This window comes from Typopeltis vanoorti, chromosome 17, assembly GCF_054136105.1.
Source record: "Typopeltis vanoorti isolate ZY-2024b chromosome 17, IOZ_Tvanoo_1.0, whole genome shotgun sequence".
NCBI classification, from domain to species: Eukaryota; Metazoa; Arthropoda; class Arachnida; order Uropygi; family Thelyphonidae; genus Typopeltis; species Typopeltis vanoorti.
Genome location: NC_143565.1, coordinates 106608294 through 106629721, shown reverse-complemented (window position 1 = coordinate 106629721; position 21428 = coordinate 106608294). Strand labels below are relative to the sequence as shown.

At 35.4% G+C, this 21428-nt stretch overlaps 1 protein-coding gene across 7 annotated transcripts in view; it reads left to right on the top strand.

Annotated features, from left to right (window-relative positions):
* LOC150097746 (MAP/microtubule affinity-regulating kinase 3-like) overlaps positions 1-21428 on the top strand; it is a 297798-nt gene that overhangs the window by 188186 nt on the left and 88184 nt on the right. For 5 of the 7 annotated variants that reach the window (XM_090407471.1, XM_090407465.1, XM_090407464.1 and 2 more), the window contains exon 17: positions 5066-5113. The exons of the other annotated variants lie outside the window; for them this stretch is intronic. In XM_090407471.1, coding sequence (XP_090263597.1) covers positions 5066-5113 — 48 coding nt within the window. The remainder of the gene's footprint in view (positions 1-5065; positions 5114-21428) is intronic. 7 annotated transcript variants of the gene reach the window in all.

Sequence of the window (21428 nt, the reverse complement as noted above, 5' to 3'; positions counted from 1 at the left end):
CATGCATAGAGATAGAAGCAACCAGTAGAGGAAATGTGGGAGTGAGGGCATTGACTATTTCTTGATCTTGGATTGCATGGGGGTGGATTAAGATTAAAAGACCATCATTAGAACTGTTGTGCAACTAGATTTTGAGAGCTTGGGACATGATTTTACCAGAAATAATTAATTTAATTATAGAAGCATTGTTGCTAAAAGATTCAAATATATCATGTGATGAAGGTGAGCGGCCGATCATGTAAATAACGTTGATAGTTAACATTTAAATACATTCATTTTATAAATAATGTGAGCAATTATAAATTATAATGAATACTAAGGATTTAATTATGTCAATTTAGTTTTTTCCTGTAAAACTTTAGTTTACGAAAATCCCCACATATATCTCCCACCACAATTTTTTAACTTTAATTTTGGAGAAAAATTTTGGCACAGTTTTTTAATAAACTTCAATAATGAAATGGGCAACAGCATAAACAAAGCTGGTATGGTGCTGAGCCACTTGAATAAGTATGTATGTAATAAGAGCGAAATTAGCCAAAACACTCAACTAACACATACAAGACAGTGCTCAAGCTAGTTTTAAGTTATGGTTCTGAGATTCTGAGTCTTTTAAATCATTAAAAATGGAGATACTAATATGGAACTTGACATTCTTAGTATTCAAGAATGTGTAAGTGCAGATAATTTATGGTGGTATGGGGAAGGAAGGTTAGCAGAACAGAAGTTTGATGCCAAGATAGTAGAAAAAAGTCCCAGAGGAAGAACTGGATTGATTTTGTCAGGAGTGCCCTAGAAGACTGAAACATTAGATAACAATTTTGTCAATATTGTTTTGATAAGGGATTAGTAATAATGTAAACTTAATCACACAGTGCTGTCATAAGTATCATTTACACCCCTTGAAGGCATGTATCAAAAAATGTATGATATACAGGATGATCAGAATTAAAGTATTACTGTTTAAGGTCTTGTGGAGCACTACCCAGTGATCCAAATACTGTGAAACTTTGCAGGAGTGCATTGGGTGGAAGCAATATCTGAGAAAAAGAAACTAGTTTGAAATTTTACTGCTGTTGGGGGGGGGGGTAATGATGTACTGAACGGAGATGTAATTTTTCTGTGTATGTAAGAAAAAGAAAAGCGACAAGCATAAATAACATTTTTAATCACTTCCATTATTCAATCACAGGCTGCAATGGTCAGTGTGCTGCCGTTCCTACTATGTCACAAATTGCATCCTTTCCACAGTGTGTTCAACAGTAGAACACAGTTGGTCAGGACTGATGTTGTGCACATACTGTGTTATGCTGTCTTTCAGCTCTGGCAAGTTATCAGGATGATCTCAATAAACCCTGCCTTTGAGAAATCCCCCAAAGTCAGAAGTCACAGGGTATCAGATCAGGTGAATGAGGTAACCATGCAGTGGGAAATGCATGGCTGATCACTCGGCTTCTGTGATATGTTCTGGAAGAACCTTCTGTATGGATCGACTGATGTGTCCCACCTTGCATGAAAATGATTGAATCCATGCACCTGTGCATGGATTCAGTCATGCACAGGTGCTGCTGTAGCTGTAGCACAACAGAATTGTTTATCATATTATCATATCGCAATACCTCTAGGCAGTAACCGAGCAGGTCACAGGATCCAACTGGTAAATGTCCTTAAAGAAGAATGGCCCAATGATAAACGAAGTTGTGAACTCGCACTGTAATTATGGGTGAATGCAAAAGGGATTTCTTGGATTGCATGCAGGTTTTGCATATCTCATACCTGGCATTTGTGGATAATTACAGCTCCATTTTTCAGGTGAATATGAGCATCATCTCCTCACAAAATCATTCACGACCACACAGAATCCTATGTAGAATTTCCAGACAGCTTTGTAAGCCACATCCATCTTTCTTGATATCCATCACTCTAGCAATCAATGCTGTTATTCATGGACTGCTTCACAATGACAGCAGCAACTTTATTCACATGTTGTGAACTGATTGGTTTGCGACCTCCACCAGGTCCAACTCTCAATAATCCTGTTTCTTCAGAATGACTAATCAGTCATTGTCGAACATAAGGAGATAGTGGACTTCATTGACATTTGTTCAGACAATAAAATTCACGGTGCAGAAACAACATTGCAATTGTTTTGGGAATACAGCTTCACAAGCAAACCACATAGGTGCGAGGTTAGTGCCATTACTGTGGACAGTATTAACAACCAGAACGAAGGGGAAAAAACCTGTATGCATCTTTTTAAACCCTCCTGGGACCTGCCAAGTTGCATAATGCAAATTCCATGCATTTAGTGTTTATAATGCTCCTAGTGGTAAATTTTGGAACTACTTTTTTTTTTCTTCTCAGATGTGGCTTCCGCATCCCGCAATTCCTGCTGGATGGCACTCCACAAGGCCTTAAACAGGGATACTTTAATTTTGATCACCTTTTATATACACTGATGTCCATAAGCTAAGGATGAACTACATTTTTACCTGTATATGCAAAATTTGACTACAGCCAAATGTGGACATAAATTTATTGTCAGCATACTAATAAATTATATTACACAAAAAATATATTATAAATTTCTTACAAATTAAGAATTACAATACATTTTTGGCAAAAGTTACCAAACTCCTTAGGACATAGTTAAGAAATTAATGTACATTGCATACAGAAAACTATGCAGAGAGACATTTCAGTATGCAGTACATCCACCCCAAACTGTGATGCAGCTCTTACAATGCCATATTATACTTAGCACCAAGTGATTCAGAAGTTCTTGAGGGAAACTGGACCACTTCTAATTCAGAGCAAGCCTTGTTTGTTTTCTGAAGGGGAATTTTGAACAGCAGTGCATCTCCCTGTTGCACCCAAACATGTTAATGTGGTTGAGATCTGGGGAGTGCTGGCCACTTGCTTTGATTAATATCCTTGGTCTCTAGGAGTATCTCCACTGCTCGTGTATGATGTGGTGTGGCAGTGTCATCCATAATAATAAATTCTTCCCCTACATCACCACGAAACAATCAAACATGATATTGAAGAACTTTGTTGCAATATCATTCACCGGTCATAGTTCCTTTTTCCCTGCACATGTAACTCAGTTTTTCCATTGTACATAATGCCTCCCTGCACTATGAACCCAGCACTGCTATATTTATCCCTTTTGTGAAAATGGTAAGCAGTACCATTTTCATGCCAGATCAAGTGTCATCTAGAATTGGAGGAGAGACTAAAATGATTCATCTTCAAAGAGTAGTACATTAGCCCCTTGTCCAATTTTTGTGGATATAACACCCCTGAAAAAAGTGCTGTGTGATGAGCTTGGATAAAGGGATGTAGATTACAGGCCTTTGGACATATAGGCCTACTTGTCCCAGGACGTCTTGCCACAGTTTGTTGATAAAATCTGCATACCTGTGCTTGAATGGATCTAACTTGCAAACTGAGCTGCCATGATGCATTGATTACGTTTTGCTGTTATAACCAAAATATCTGTCTTCATATTCCATGGTAGAGTGAGGTTGACCTCTTAGCAGATGTCTAGAACACATTCCATTGGTTTGAAACACTGCCCAAAGTCTGAATACAGTGCTTTGTTAGATTCCACACTCTCTGGCAATATCAGATTATACAGCCGCCTTCAAATTTTCCAGTAATTCTTCTCCATGTGAATTCATCTAGATAATGTCTTTGAGACATTACAAGACATCCAAGTTTACACCTTCATGAATGAGCTTCCTTCAAACATAGTTCGCTTAGCACAGCTTTTTATCCTATTGAGTGCTACTACGTGATCCCGTTGCTCACAATTCAAAAATTTGAATACGTACCCACTTTATACACAAAATTATCAGTTATACAAATTGTCAAAAGCTGATTCATCTGAATTTGCGGTTGTAATCCTCAGAAATGGTGCTTGTCTTTAGGTTTTGGATACCTGTGTGTGTGTGTGTGTTTACTTTACTGTGTGAGGTGGCAGTCCAGTAAGATATTTGTCATGCATACTTGAAAAATGCTTAAAAAATTGTTGATAAGCTTCACATTGTTTAGACAAGATTTTTACCTGAAAGCCAATATCTGAAAATAACCTACAAATATAATAAGGATTGCCATTTACCATTTTAAAGTTTGTAGATCTTTAAAAAAAGCTTGTGATAAGGTATACTGAAGGAAAATCTATGTAAAACACTAAAATTATGGTCTAAATCGTAACCTTGAGAGCTATTTGGCAAGTAGATAAAAGTGAGTTATTCTAGTGTGCTGAAGGAACACTAGAATATCTAGCATGTGTATTTTGCTATATACACATGCATACATTTTACTGAAAAATTAGATTATTAAATATTTCAGTTATTCAGAACAAGTAATCTAATGAAAATCTTGGTTTTGGTATTCTCTGAGGACAGCACATTCATCACATGATGAATAAAATAGATTTTAGCAATCATCTATAGATTGCCATTTATGGTCAAAATGTTAGGTGGGCCAGTAGTTTCTTTTCCTCAGAAGATTTCTCTGTTTATGTTAGTATTCATCTATTGGTCATCATCATCAAATTCCTGCCATGTACCCTCAAGGGGTGTACAGGATATGACAGTACTACATGAAAAAATTACGTCATTACTAACTTCCTATCTACAATTTTCCTATTGGTTAAACCAATAGGAAAATTGGTTAAATTGGTTAAACCAATATTCTTATTGGTTAAACCAAAATAAAAAATGATGGTACAACATGACAAAATTTCATCTATTGGTTAATAGTTTAAAAAAAAATCATATATTCTTGTTTGGGTATTTATCTATGAATCTACTAGTTTTATTAAATCATTTTTTATCACTTGACATATGACATAAATTAAATATATCAATCATAACTTTAATTATCATTTTTAGAAATGAAATATCAAAATATCACCTCATTTTTAATCACAAAATTTGAAGCTGATGCTCTTGCATTAAATTTTCAGAACTTTTTGAATATCAGAATTAGGTTTAACATTATAAATATTGCAGATTTTCTGAAAAATTGACTGAAACTTTATTTTCCTGAACTCTAGTGACTCAAAATATAAAAACTCCAGCATTGCATCCTGTAATATTAAAAGGTATGATTTTTACTCACAGATAATACTCATTTCTTTGCCCTGTATTAGTGAAAGATTATCAAAGTTAAAGGAAAATATAAGTAAATTGTATTTTATTCTCACCAACATGTATTTCTGAAACCTGACATCAATTATAGTAATGTATTTTATTACTAGCTTACTTTAAAGTAACCTGATTACATCATAAATCAAACATTAGTTACTCATGGCAGAGAAAACCTAAGTGAAAAGGTTATTTAATTCCTATACTGCTTATATTAATTACAATAGTATATCTTACTATGACATAGTTTACTTTTAGGATTTAAAAGTTAGTTCAAATCATTAGTGTAGTTTAGTTTATATGCAGCAGTTTATTATTATTATCTGGGATCTCTAGGGAGTCTGGGACTCATCGAGGGACTGTCATACCTTCCCTTAAATTTATTCACACTAGATGCACTCACTACCACTAAAGGCAAACTATTCCACTCGCTCACTACTATGTGAGAGAAAAACCCTTTTGCGAAAAAACCTTGTTGATTGCAAACAAATTTAACTTCCGTTGATGACCCTGTGTTCTCTCCCCACCTACCATATAATTAAAAATTTCACCAAATGATATCTTATAACATCCATTCAAGTTTATAGACCTCTATTATATCATCCGTCTTTCTCCTATTAACCAGAGCCTGTTTTCCACATGCTTGCAGTCTGTCCTCATAATCTAGATACCATAATCTGGATATAATTTTTGTAACTCTTCTTTGCACCCTTTCCATAGCTTTTTATCCCCTTGGAACCTGGGAGACCAAATCTGTGCACAATAATCCAAGTGTGTTTTTATGAAGAGGCAAAATGACTTCCTTATCATTACATGTCAAGGTTTGCTTCAACATCTCAATTACCCTCTGAATTGTATTTGCAACTTTTGCTTTGTGATCTTTGAACTTCCAATTCTTATCCACCATTATGCCAAGATCCCTAGCCTCATCAGTTTCTTGTAGATAACCCTGCTAATATAATATGCTGCTTGAAATCTCATCATGCCAAAGTGTGCATAACTTGACACTTACTAACATTAAACTGACAGCTATTTTCGTTTGCCCAAATTTCCTGCCTGTTGAAATGATTTTGTAAGTAGTGCTGGTATCAGCAACATCCCTGATGGCCCTGCCTATCTTTACATCATCGGCAAACAATTGCACATCTCCTGTTAGACCCTTCCTAATGTCATTAATGTATAGATTGAACAACAATATCCCAAGGACAGAACCCTGAGATACACCATTGGTCACCTTAAATCTGGCAGATTTAAGGTGACCAGTGTGGTGTACCTCATTGTATACAACTTCTGATATCTGTTTGTCAACCATCCACCAATCCAAGTTGAATTTATATTCTAATCCCATATTCTCCAGTTTATGCAACTGACTTTCATGTGGTATCCTGTCCCTCCTGACAAATTCTTATTCATGTTATGCAAGAATTCTTCCTCATTTTCATGCACATCTAATGCCTTAGATGTGGTATCAAATGCCTTAGCAAAATCCCACATTATCATAGTATATCCATTTCCTTTATCCAACTTGGCCATAACATTGTTATAAAATATGAGCAAATTTCTAAAACATGACCTTCCTTTAGTAAACCAATACTGCTCCTTGCAGAGTATAGCTTGTTTTTCACCCATTTCTGTGTGCGAGTTCTTGCCAACTTCTCAGATAGGTAGTTAGACACGTCAGTTTTTGCATCGTCCTTGTACTATGGAACTATCATACATTTCTGTGGTATTATTCCTGAGTTAAGACTCAAGTTATACAAACATGTTAAAGGCCTAGCCAATTCTGCTGAGCATTCCTTGAGAAAATGTGCTGATATTCTATCTGTCCCTCCTGACAAATTCTTATTCATGTTATGCAAGAATTCTTCCTCGTTTTCATGCACATCTTACTCTTCATCCAATGAACAATAGCAGTAACACTGGGCACCATGTTACATACACCTAGTTGATACATCTTAGCAAAGTGAGCATTCAGTAATTGAATGATCTCATTAGTTTCTGACACTAGAGTACCTTCTGCATTCAATAAATTATTCTTCCACATTCATTCTTTCTTTTGCTTATGGCATAACAATAAAATTATTTTGTGTTGCCTGCCTTTAGCTTGCAAAGCCAATTTCTTTTCATACTCTGAGTTCATAATTTTCTTTGGTGATGGATATAGAATTTTTTAGGTGGAGAATGATTTTATGCCTTACTCTGCTTTGTCCTCTGTATGATGAAATGACAGTCAAAAATTATGTTAGACTGGGCTGCAACTCTTCCAGGCCGAGTGCCCTGTGAATAGTCGTGGCAAGTTATCTTTCACCTTCTTGCAATGCAGTCATGGATTATAATGAAAATGCTTTCTTTTGCTTATGGCATAACAATAAAATTATTTTGTGTTGCCTGCCTTTAGCTTGCAAAGCCAATTTCTTTTCATACTCTGAGTTCATAATTTTCTTTGGTGATGGATATAGAATTTTTTAGGTGGAGAATGATTTTATGCCTTACTCTGCTTTGTCCTCTGTATGATGAAATGACAGTCAAAAATTATGTTAGACTGGGCTGCAACTCTTCCAGGCCGAGTGCCCTGTGAATAGTCGTGGCAAGTTATCTTTCACCTTCTTGCAATGCAGTCATGGATTATAATGAAAATGCTACACACACACACACACACCATATTATTTGCCTTATAAGATGCACCGTTGTATTGGATGCACCAAATTATTAGATAAAAAAATTCTTAAAAAATCATTAAAAAATCTAACATATAATAATATATATATAATATATATATTTATGTAATAATATAAACAATAATTTTTATAAATTTCATTAATCTTCTTTTCAAATCTTTATTCATCTTCACTCTCCAAATTTGCTGAACGTGATTCTTCATCAGAAACCGAGTCAAGTCCAGAGAATAACTAATGCCACAATTTCAAAAAGATTTTATAATTATTTCAGGTTTCACTGCATTCCATTAACTCTTTATCATTCACTTGCGCAATTGTGACCTTCTTTCATCTACCTATATGTTGCCTCAAAATATCGAGATTACATCCAATTGACCCAATTTTCCCCCTTAAATCCTTTAAATGGTTTGTTTATTGATACATCTAAAAGTTGAAGTGTGGAGGTGAATCCTCCTGGGAATACAGCTATTTTTGTGTTCATTTTGCAAAGTTCGTTCTTAACAGCTTCAGTTTTAAAATCTTATCCCATACTAGCAAAGCAGGTCTCTGGCGTAAACTGCCAGGATGTCTGGACCACACCTCCTTTATCCATCCCTTTGGATGAACACGAACGTAAACTCCTTTGGGAAGATTTTCTTTGGGCGTCGTTTTTGCTTTTAAAAATCAAAAAAGCTGGCAATTTTGTTTCATCCTCATACCACAACAAAACAACAACAGCACAGTGGGTATTTTCATGACCAGACATTTTATTAATAATATATTTTTACCTCAATTTACCTAAATATGAGAATGGGGAACTGGACAACGGGACTTATTTGTGCCTATGGTCCCCCAGAAGGTTCTACTAAGGTAGAAGTGGAGGAATTTTTTGAGGCTTTAGAGAAAGCAACTGACGCAATGAAAAAGGAAAGGTTGTCCTTGTTGGGGGATCTAAATAGCAGAGTAGGAAGCGATTGTCAGACATATAAAAATATATTGGGAAAATTTGGAGAAAAGAGCAAAGCTAATAATAATGGCAGATACCTGTTTGATTTCTGCTCAGGACATAGACTGGTTATTGCTAACACCATTTTCCAACATAAAAATATGCACAAATTCACATGGAGAGAAGAGGCAAAGAAAAGTCTCATTGACTATGTTATTGTTGATAGTGGTGTTTTCTCCCTGGTGCAGGACACCAGAGTGTACAGAGGATTTGAAATTGGAAGTGATCACCATTTAGTCTTGAGCAGGATAAAATTGAATTTCATATTGAAAAGAATAACATGTAAGAAAGTTTTAAAGCGAATAAAAGTTGAGCAGCTCTCAGATTTGAACTGTAAGCTAAAATACACAAACATGATTCAAGAAAAAATGAAAGAATTTGAGAACAGGAACACAAACCTTGGAGATTCAGTGGCAAATCCTGAAGAAAACATTGATCGATTCAGCCAGAGAGGCATATGGTGAGGTTGTCTGCAAGGATAGAAAAATCAGAACTCCATGGTGGACACAGGAAGTTAAAGAAGCAGTTAGGGAAAAGAAGAAAGCATATCAAAAATTTCCTGCCAAATAAGTCAGCTTGTGCTCTTAGAGAATACAGAGACAAATGTAAGAAAGCTAAACAATGTGTAAAATTATCTAAACAAATGTCTAAACATGGGGAGGACTTTGGTAAGAACATAGAAAATAAATATCAAGAAGGTGGCAAGATATTCTGGAGGTTGTTGAAGAAGCTCAGAAATGGAGGAGAGAACGCTGTAAAAGGAATTAGAGATGATAAAGGTGACATAAAAACAGGAGAAAAAAATATTCTTGAAGTATGGAGTAATTACTCCGAAAAATTGCTAAATAAAACAAGCAGTGATAGCAATGTGGAAAAAAAAAAAAAAAAAAAAAACACTGAACAGGCATACATTCAGGAATACATATCCATACTTGAAGTAGAAAAAGCCATCAAAAGCCTGAAATGTGGAAAGCCAACAGGAGTAGATGATATTCGATCAGAAATGCTGAAGTATGGAGATATAAAACTCTTACAGTAGCTGCACTGCATAGTTCAGAAGGCGTGGATAGAGGGACGAATTTCAGAAGATTGGAGTAGAGCTCTCATAGTACCCATATATAAAAAGGGAAATAAAACTGAATTTGAGGATTACAGAGGTATTTCTCTACTGAGCGTTCCTGGTGTGATATATGCAAGTATACTTGAGAAACGGTTGAGAAGGATTGTATAAGAGAAACGGTTGAGAAGTATTGTATAAGAGAAACTTAGTGAAGAACAAGCTAGATTCAGATGAAATAGAGGCTGTCAGGATCAGATTTTCACTTTACGAACAGTTGAGAAATCATGGAGTTATAACAAAGATCTGTATTTAAGTTTTGTCGACCAGGAAAAGTCATATGACAAGGTGCGATGAGAGAAGCTATTCGAAACGCTACAGTTATATGGTGTCAGTGGAGCATTATATCAAACAATACTTCGTCTTTATTTGAGTTGTAATTCAGCAGTTAGAATTGAAGGAAGTACAGGAAGGTGGTTTAATGTTAAATCTGGTGTCAGACAAGGATGTACATTATCCCCTCTCATGTTCATTATCTATATGGATCACAATATGAAGGAAAGTGGTATTAAAACTGATATCGAAATTGGAGATATTAATCTCGGTTCTTTGCTTTATACAGAAATGTTATACTTCTAATAAATCCACTACAAGTCTGCAAGATTCCCTGACTAAAGTGAATAACTGTTGTAATAGATATGGTATGAAGGTCAGCATTAAAAAGACAAAGACAATGAAAATAGGCAGAAACATTTAAAATATCAACTGCATTTAACCTATAGAACAAGTAAAACGTTTCAGCTACTAAGGCACAATTTGCAGCGATGATAGTAAATTAAATATGGAAATAGACAACAGAATCAACAAAGCTGCTATGGTAGGAAGTCAACTGAATAAACTTATATGGAATAAGAGACAAATTAGCCCAAACACTAAATTAGCTATATACAAGACAGTATTCAACCCAGTTTTAACTTATGGATCTGAGAGTTGGGTCAGAAGTAAAACACATGACCAAAGACTAGAGACCTCAGATATGAGAGTCCTGAGAAAGATTAGGGGCATGAACAGATGGTTTCATTGGCAATATCATATTAAAAACGAGGATATTAGGAAAGAACTTGACATTGTCAGCATCCAGGAATGCATTAGCAGAGCTAATCTCAGGTGGTATGGTCACTTAAACAGAATGGGCGAGGAAAGATTAGCAAAACAAGTGTTCTTTTCCAGGTTGGCAGGAAAAAGACCAAGATATAGTTGGATTGATACAGTAAAAAGTGCCTTAGAAGACAAATATAAGACCTGATAATATTGGAGTCTTGACAGGTAACAGACTGATTTGGAGGAAAATTGTAGATAGGAAGTTAGTAATGATGTAATTTTTCATGTAGTACTATCATATCCTGTACACCCCTTGAGGGTATATATCAGGAATTTGATGATGATGATGATATTTTTTTGCCTTTGGACTCAACAGTCTGGTATGAGGACACATCAGAAGTCAGAGGCACTTCATCTATATTAGCTATCTGTGAAAGTTCAAAATCATGTAAAATTCAAATATCATGTAAAATTTATGATATTTCTTTCTGTTACCAATAACTTTTCTTGTTGAATAATAATTTTTGTAGATATGCAGCAAACCGATCTTCTTTGATCCATTTTCCAAGTTTTAATTCATTTTCAGTTTCTGGCCATTTTGCTGGTTTTCTGCACAGATTATGTTTTTCAAAATTTGCTTTTATTAATTGCTGCTCTTGTTTCTTCTAAGTCCGTATCCTTTTTTTTTTCCCTGTAGGCAGAGGCCAAAAGTGCTGCTCTGCTGTCCTATTGTCATTCTTTTTTTGTCATCAATATGGCATCGATAGGAGAAATGCCATGTTTGGAATGTAATGACCCATGCATGTGTTGCACCTGCCATAAGATGAAAAATGTATTTAAGGATTTATCTTTTATTTGTATATTCTATGTCCGTAACACTGCACTATATTAAATAAAAAAAAAAAAAAAAATATTTACCACTGATATTTTAACATGAAAAAGTATTGAATAGTATTTTTAATAGCATCATTGATAGGATGGACTTAATAAGATAAGTTATATATACTTCCCCCTTTTTTAATTGCATATAAATAATCCAAAAATAATTAAGACAATCAGACTGAAATTATCAAGTTTCGAATCATAGTCATGATAAAAAATCTGTTGTATGGCGAAAAGTAGGTCAAAGTTCACTTCAGGTATTTGATTTTTAAAATAAAGGAGTACAATATAAATGTGTAATGTTTGCTTTTATACTTAAGAGTCGAAAATGGGAGGCATTTACGTGGGTTTGCTTACACTTGGATAAATGATAAACAAGAATATAATTTCTTTGCAAGTTTAACTTAATTTGCTACCATGTGAAAAAAAAAAAAATTCCTACAAGTAAGCAGATTACTAAAACATGATCTTTCTTTACAAACTCATGCTGTCCATCAGAGAAAGTTGCTGTTTTCAACCATTTCTGAATCTTAGTCTTCAATAACCTTTCTAACACTTGAGTCATAACTCTCAACTCAGAGATTGGTCTATAATTCAAAGCCTTAGTCTTATCACCTCCCATATGAAGGGAAACAATTTTGTCCTCTTTATGCTCTTTTAGAACTTGTCCCAATCTAAGTTTCATGTTAAAAAGATATGCCAGTGCTGTCCTGGAACATTCCCTCAAAACATGCAATGATATATCAAGTCCTACAGTCTTATTCACACCCAGTTTACTCAATTCCTCATATGCCTTCTGTTCACTCACCATCAGTGCCTCCTCTCCCTTTCTCAGTGCTGAAGCTCTGCATGTTATCACATTCATGAGGATAAAATACCTTTAGGAAATTGCTCATTTAATATCTCAAGTATATCCTCAGCACTGGTTATCATTCTGCCATTTTAACCAATCAGTATGATGTTTTCCTACTGGCCACATATCAAAAGCCCTCTGGAATTTTTTTTTTTTTTTTTTTTGCTTCAATAGCTAACTGCTGCTCATACAGCACTTCCTAACCTTATTAAGCAAGTCACCTTTCTCACTTGCTCTTTGCATTACTTGTGCAGCTGATTATTGGTACTCATCTTGTGCTATCACCATAATGCTTTTTTTTTTTGCATGCCTAATCTTTTCAGTCATCCATTTTACATCTACTTATGTAACCACCTGACCTTTGGAATGTATTTAGATATTACTCTGCTAGATATTTTCTGAGTAGAACCTAAACAGTGCTGATTTCCTTTCTATCCAGTTCCTCATTCTTTGATATGGCTGCAAGCTCTCTCATGAGATTGTCATAATCACCATCTTTATAATTCCATGTAGTATATCTCTTTCTCATAGAAGTCCTCATATTACTGGTCACCATCCATGTGATCACTTCGTGGTCACTTTCACCAACTAGAGGAAAATTTGATACCTCATTTAGGATATCTTCTGACGAGATGATCAAATTCAAGATATTTGATCCTTATGTGCCCTCTGTTACATACTAAGATAGCTGTCTCTCAAAAATTCCAGAAATTCATTATGTTTGCTCCTGATGCAGTCTCATCATTCTGGTTTGTATTATCATAATTAGTCACCCAATAATGATCATCCTTTACTTATTTGCCAGCTAATTGGCCTGTACATTTCCTTCTCACTGCCTTCTACATTACCAGGTCTGTAGCAACATTCAGCTAAATATTCCATCTTGTCCACCTTTACCTCACACCATTCTGCCTCAAAAACACTGCCACTGTTTACCCATTGCATCTCTGCCTTGAATGGGCATAACTTCTCTGTTGCCATCTACAGCACCACTTCTCATTTTCTGTCCTGTCTTTATGCAAAACATATCCTTCCATCTCTATTCTTATCAGGATGTCTTTCTCATCCAACTACATCTCACATATTCCAACAGTTTTTGGACAGATGAACTCAATCCCTGCAAGAGTTTTATTCTCCTTATTTTGAATACTTCAAATATTCATCTACAAACATAATAGCTCATTTCCAGTTCTATTACAAGTCCCATGGGCAACACTTCTTAGGTGTGGCTTCTCCCTGTTTGACAATGCTAGAGTCCTGGCAAATTATTGACTAATTTGAAGGATAATTGTCAATAGAAAGTTACTAATAATGTAAACTTATCATATACTATCATAGTATCCTGCTATGTCAGTAATAGACGATAAGTTTGAACCTGAACCTTTTCATGGCACTGTATAGAGGTTGGTAATGTAAGCAAGAGATATTTGTTGTGAATCTTGAGCCGAAGAATCCATATAGGTAGTCATTGCTCAACTAATGGAGAAGTTGATAGTTAATGATATCCATTAATTTGGAGAAGACTGAGATGAGATAAATATTGCGACAGTTTGATGATATAATTATCTAATTTTTTAAATTGACTGAGTGTAATGGACTGAATAGAAGTTGACTATTGATATTTTTTTGTAATGTAAGTTATTGGATTCTTCTAATGTGGTGCATTGCTTATTTTAATTTCTCTTAGTTATCTGTAATCCAACATGGGTTGAAAGAGAAGAATAATGCCAGAAGATGACTTCAGTTTTGTTATAATAGTGCCATTTTGGTTAGTGAGAAACGGCATGAGAAAAGCTCAGGTGGATAGAATGGGTACAACCTTTGCAAGAGACAAGTTTTTTGTGATTAGCTCTTTTGAAGTCAGATTTCTTGACAGTTGTTTTGCAAGTGATCTCCAACTGGTTTGCCTGCTTTTTGTGGGATGAAAAACACAAGTTTCCAGAAGGACAAACCCTACCACCTCCATATGAAATTGGCTAACTCACATACATTTGAAAAGTCATAAAGGACATTCCAAATGTATGCTCATCCATCTCCTTTATGGACATTTGAAATGTCCATAAAGGAGATGGATGAGCCTCTCATGGAGAGCCTCTAAGATTTTCAACTGTGAATGGGACTCAAACTTGGGGACCCTTCCAACTAAAGGGCATCTTTTTCGAATGAAACATGGATCAAGAGAGACCAACAATAGTAGTTTGACCACACACAAAAGGAAATATCTCAGAGATATCTCCTTTCCATGGCAAGGAGACCATTTCATTGAGAGAAGGGATAGCCTCTGTGGTATACTTGATTGTTAGCTTGAGTGGAGAGATATATCTAATATTCCAGTTGGTAAAGGAACAGTTTGCAAGACATCCTAAAGCAAATACCTTATTTCTTATGTGTTGGTCAGCAGAATTGGAAAAAAGAAGCTGGCTTGGAGTTATGGAAATTTCAAGTTACCAAGGAAGATGGCTTCACTGTTGGGCAATTAGACTGCTGGAAATCATGCTTCAAAATAAAAAGTTAATGAAATCAGAGTGACTTCAGAATTAAGCATGCAGTTGAGATGGCAGATGAATAATTGGACAAGAAAATCCAGAGAGGATTAAAAAAGAGTTGTCAAGATTTATTATTCCTTGGCAAGGAATATTGGACTATACAGACACACAGCTATAAGAATAGCTGTCTTACACACAACTGTAAGAATCATAGAATAGTTTAGACAGGATGAGCTGTGGTTATACCTACTATATGAGGTTTGCTCAAAAAAAACAGGCAGTAAGGTTTTGAATGTCTGGTAGTGGTGGTATATATCATTTAAGTTTGTATTTATGTCACAAGTATTGGTGAAGTGAATGTGGTGTCTGTAGTGTACAAAAAAAAAAAAAAAAAAAAAAAAACTATTTCAGAGAAAGAGAAAGTCAAACAGGTGAAGATAATTAATTACCTTTTTACGCAGAAAAGTCAGATGTTGGTTTCTTAGCAAATTTAAAAGTGAAACTATCAGTAGACTAAAAGGACTAATGATTTGTACAAACAGATTTTTCCCAATATTCCATTGCTAATATGCATGTTTCCAAGAAATATTATGAGGGTGTGCTGAGAAGTTGTGATAATCACCATGAAGGAATTAAGGTAGAATCATGTGACTTACACATTATTCTACATATTCCCCACTATGCACTTGTTACAATGCTGGTTATCATTTGCATTCATCTGAGAAAAAAGTCTTTCCCTTGTTGCAGAAACCAGTCCTAAGCTGCAGATATGACTTCATCTCTAGTAAATTTTGTTCCTTTCAAGTGTTTCTTTAAATTTGGGAATAGGAAATAGTCAGATGGGGCCAGGTTTGGCAAATAGGGTGTGCGAGGCAGACATTGAAAATCCAAGTTGTGTATTGTCTGTTGGGTTTCATTAACAGTGTGAGCAGGTGCGTTGTCCTGCAAAAGCAACATTCCTCTGCTCAGTTTCTTGCAGCATTTTTCCTTTAGTACCTCCTTCAATTCTTTTTGAGCTGTTGAATAAACTGCTGTTGAAAAACAGTTTCATCTTTTCTGAAGTACTTGGTAAGGATTACACCATTCATATCCCAAAAGACAATGGGAAGAACCTTCTTGGCTGACTTTTGGGTTTGGAACTTTTTTGGCCTGAGAATCTTTGTATCTCCACTCGGTTGGCTATTGTTTGGTCTTTTGGTCATAGTGGTGAAGCCATGTTTCATCAACAGTCACAAATAGAGCCAAAAAATTTGCATCGGATTTCTCAAAATGAACCCAAATCCCTTGAGATGACTGCACAGGTTCTCTCCTTTCGTCAGCATTCAGACATTTAGGGGACCCACTTTTCTGAGAGCTTCTGCATGTCCAGATGTTGTTGGATAATGACCCCAACTCATTCCCTGGATATCCCCAGAGTTTTTGCAATGTTTTCTATCATCGAGGGTCATGGCATGCACTGCATCGATGTTTTCAGGTGTGATCACTGTGGAAGGTCTTCCCAACCTGGGGTCATCTGTTGTCTCAGAATGCCCAATTTTAAACTTGGCCATCTAGATATGTTGGGGTATATAATCCCCTAAAATCTCACACAAAGTTTGGTGACTCTCAGTTGTGGACTTTTCTTGCAGCACGAAAAACTTGATGATGGCCTGTACCTCTGTGTCTTCGAATTTCTTCAAAACCCCTGACATGTCTTCTTATATATATATTTAGAGAAACTCGTATGATCATTTCAACATATCTAAGATATTAGCTGTGGTGCAAAGAAAATGCCTGCTTATCAAATACTGTCTTATGGTTCCCCTGCTTCTCTGATCATTTACTGTGTCATGGTGGATAACTCTCCCTAATCAAATTTTCCCACCAATACCAGAACAACCCTGAAGCTCATTGCCATTCCACCTTCCAGGTGTTACCATTGCTTGCCAGATTGTGGGTGGGATGGAAGCTCTCCCCCTTTCTTGCATGAATCTGTTCTCAAATTTATCAGGGCTTTCACAAGACAACTAGTTTCAGAAACCACTGGAACAAAAATGATACAAAGATCAAGAAAAGTAAATATAAACAAAAGTTAAAGGAAGGAAATATATCAGAAACCTAAATGCATGAGCTGTGAGAGAGTAATTATCTCTTACTCTTGAACATATTAACAGTGGAAGGATGAGAAGGAGATTGAAACAGAGCAGAACATTCCATATTGGGAAGCAAAGTGAAGTTTAGCACAACTTCCATCTAGTGGAAAAACCCTCCTTATGTTGAAAAGATAACTAAAGAGACATCAAGTCCCTTTTCACTGTTACACCTTCCCAGATGATGTGATTTAGTCTGCTTCTGATTAAAATGCATTATTGGTGTGTTTGCACACTCCTGCAAACACACCGATAATTATTCCTTTAATCACTGTAGTGGCCATGACTGTTTATATTTTAAATGCATGGATAGGAAATATCCATTGAAATAGCATTTGGATACTACTGAAGTAACAACAAAACATAATTTATATGATATATTCCATATATATGTTTATGTGGTTAAACAAAAATCATTAAAGCAGTATTTCTCTATACAGAGAAAAGCTTCTGTATGTAGGTTCTCTGGAATTTAAAATAATAAAAATCCCATGTGTCCTGGATGGAATTCAGTTTGAATATTTTTCCTGAACATGAGGACATTTGCTATCCATAATTGCTTTTTCTAAAAATGGAAAAACCCAAGACCAATAAAATTTGAGATCTCACAAATCAAAACCAGACCAGATAGATCCAACAAATATAAATAATTAACAGTCTTACAATGGAATTGGAACATGAATTGTGCCAAAACATTGGTATCAAGATCCTCTTGCAGAAGCACATGCTGGTGTGCTTTTGCCTGCAGAAGACCCTTTTAAAAACATAGAATCCTATATTACAGTATATCACTGTCATAAGGATATAATAGGACAGTGTTTCTCAAACAGCATGCTGGGAAAGAGCCAAAAGTGTGCCTCCATATTTTGATAGTAAAAATATTTTCATCTTAATTACAGTGCACTTTTGCCAGCCAAATATTTATGCAACCTTGGTTTATTTTGCTGCAAATGCTCAACTGAAGGGTCACCAATCAATTTCCATATGACAGTGATTACACCATCAAGGTACTGCAGGATTAGTGGTTACTGATACAGATGCACTGTTAGATTTTGCTATCCAACTTCAGTAGTTGGACTTTAATTTCTATTAATTTTATTACCATTCAAGTTTTCACAATAGATAAGTAGATGGTTACCAAAAAAAAAAAAAAGAAGTTTTTATCCTTTTATACAAGCATAAAGGAACATGATGAAAAGAAGGCTAAGACAGTGAATAGACAGCGACAATTATTTGCAATTTGGATTCTCATGGACGGGCAAATCTTCATATGTACATGGTGATGCACTTTCGAATGAGTCCAAGCGAGTTAAAAAGACATCTCAACACTAAAACATTCATTAGTATTAAACAAAGATGTACAGTTTTTCTTACATTTGGGAGACCAGAATGTAAAGCAAGGAAAGCTATGGCTGGTGTAACAAAAGCTTCTGAGGAAGTACTGGAAGCCAGTTATCACATTGCTGAACTTGATATGAAGGCCAAGCAGCCCCACACAATAGCCAAAAGTCTGATAATGCTGTGCTGTCAAGGAATAGTCCGAGTTATGCTAGGAACTGTGAATGTTCCTTTGCCTGACAGTACAATTAGTTGTTGAATTGAAGATATGTCATGCAGTATTTTGGCTGAATTTGGGTAAAATTGCTAGCAAGTAAGGTTTTGCTGTACAACTCGATGAGTCCACAGGTGTGAGAGAGAGTTAGAGAAGACGTAGCTTCTGGTATATGTCAAATACATTGACTATAAGTGCATTGCTGAAAATTTTCTGTTTTTCAGAGAAATTGCTGGTCATATAACAGAAGAGATTTTTTAAAGAGACTGAAATTCTTTTTAGGAAGATGGTCTACAGTGGAAAGGCTGTTAGTATTTGCATAGATGGAGCAGCTGTTATGACTGGTAAATTGAAGGAATTTCTCTCCAGAGTTAAACAGCAAAAATCCTGATGTAAAAACCAATCATTGTTTTCTGCATTGGGAAGCCCTAATTGCAAAAACTTTACCATTGGAACTCAAATCAGTGCTTCGCTCAGTTGTACAAATTGTCAACTTTATTAAGTCCTGTCCACTGAAATCATGAGTATTTGAAGTATTATGTGAAGAAATGTGAAATGATCATACATATTGTTTCTGCATACAAAAGTATGTTGGCAGAGTCATGTCAAAGTTTTGTTACATGTGTAGGAACTAAAAAAAAACCAGGTAAAGTTATTTTTGGCTTTTGAGGGCTGTGATTTTGAATGTTTTATCAGCAGTGATATGTGGTAAGCAAAACTTGCATATCTTGCAGTCATTTTCTGCCATCTCAATGAATTAAATACAGAGATGCAGGGCAGAAATGAATCTCTGTTTCCATTACAGATAAGTTTTGTGGTTTCTAACTGAAGTTAGCACTGAGAAAGGTTGCACAAGTAATGTTCCCACTTACAGTAGCTGACCAATTGTAGATGGCTTACCATTGGTTAGGAATATCTGAACATTTCTAAACATGCTGTTTCAATTCTGTTGTTTGCTACCACTTATTCATGTAAGTCAGGCTTTTCTAGCCTTACTGGAATTAATTCCAAATTCACATCTGAACTTCAGTCAGTAGAACATAAATTTAGAGTGTCCAGCATTCCTCTACATATAAAGAAAATCTGTGCTCCAGTCAGGCTCACATTTCACATCAAAAACAAAGCACTTGCATAAGAAAATCTTAAATCTTTAAATTTTCATTTTTGTCATGTCTCACTATATATATAATATTCATCAAAGTTCGATTTGTTTCCTCGGTCTTAAGTAAAAGGCTGGTTATATTCCACTAATTCGAGCCCTACCTAAGGGCCTGTGAGTTATGGAAATACTTTCTGAAAATGAAAGCTGTACCGAACAAAGCGGTCTTTTGCAGCTGCCCAATTTTTAATCCATCTAACTCGAGTGCTTCTAGATGTTTTTTCAATGTTTTAGGGATGGCTCCTAAAGCACCTATTATTATGGGAACAACTTTCATTTTCTTTTGCCAGATTCGTTCAACTTCGACTTGCAAATCGCAATATTTTGTAATTTTTTTCATTTTCTTTGTCGTCAATCCGACTATCTCCTGGTACTGATATTTTAATAAACTTAACACCCTCGTTTTCACTTTTTTCAACCACTGTTATATCGGGTGTATTACATTCCAAGCTTTTGTCAGTCTGGATTTTGAAATTCCAGAGTATTTTAGCTTTTTCATTCTCAACCACTTTCTTGTGAACTTTATGCTTCTAATAGTCTTTAGATACTTTAAACCTGAACTTTTTACATAAATGACAGTGAATTACTTTAGCTATGTTATTGTGCCTTTTACGGTACTCAATTTGTGCGATTTCACTACATCCACTTATAATGTGGTCTACCGTTTCTTCCTTTTCTTTGCACAATCTACACTTACCTTCTTGAATTTTTTGTATTTTTGCCTTCATAATGTTGGCCTGTTATTGCACTGCAAAAATTACCGATTTGTTTCTTTCTCTAGTGCTCCATTTCTCAACCATTGCCAGGTCAAGTTGCTGTCAGCGCTGTCCTCTATGATGTGAAGGTATTTTCCATGCAGTGCCTTATTTTTCTATCTTTCAGTTCTCACTATTACTTGATTGGTTTTGTATTCCAATTTTGACTCCATGGGTAAAGTTTAAATAAACCCTCTTTACTTACCTCAATTAGAAATTTTTCCATTGTTTGCTGCAGATAATCATTCAAATTTCATTTTTCTTCTTCAACAACTTGCTTTGCTTGTAATAATCCTCTACCTCCTTTTTTGCATGATAGAGCCTACCAATGTCACTGCAAGGAATGAGGGCATGGTGCATTGTCATTAATTTTCGAGTTTTTCGGTCTAAATCTTCTACCTCTAGCTGAATCCATTCAACAATGCCTGCTGAATATCTCAGAACAGGTATGGCCTAGGTATTAATTGCTTTTATCAAATTTCCAGCATTAAGCATTGACTTAAGGAGTTTTCTTAGTCGTCTTATGTATTCTGTTCTAGTTCTTTCTTTGATCTTATTGTGCAGAATTTCTGATGGTTCTAAAATTCCCAAATATTTGTGGTTATCTTCGACTTTTATTGCCTTGATTATTTCAC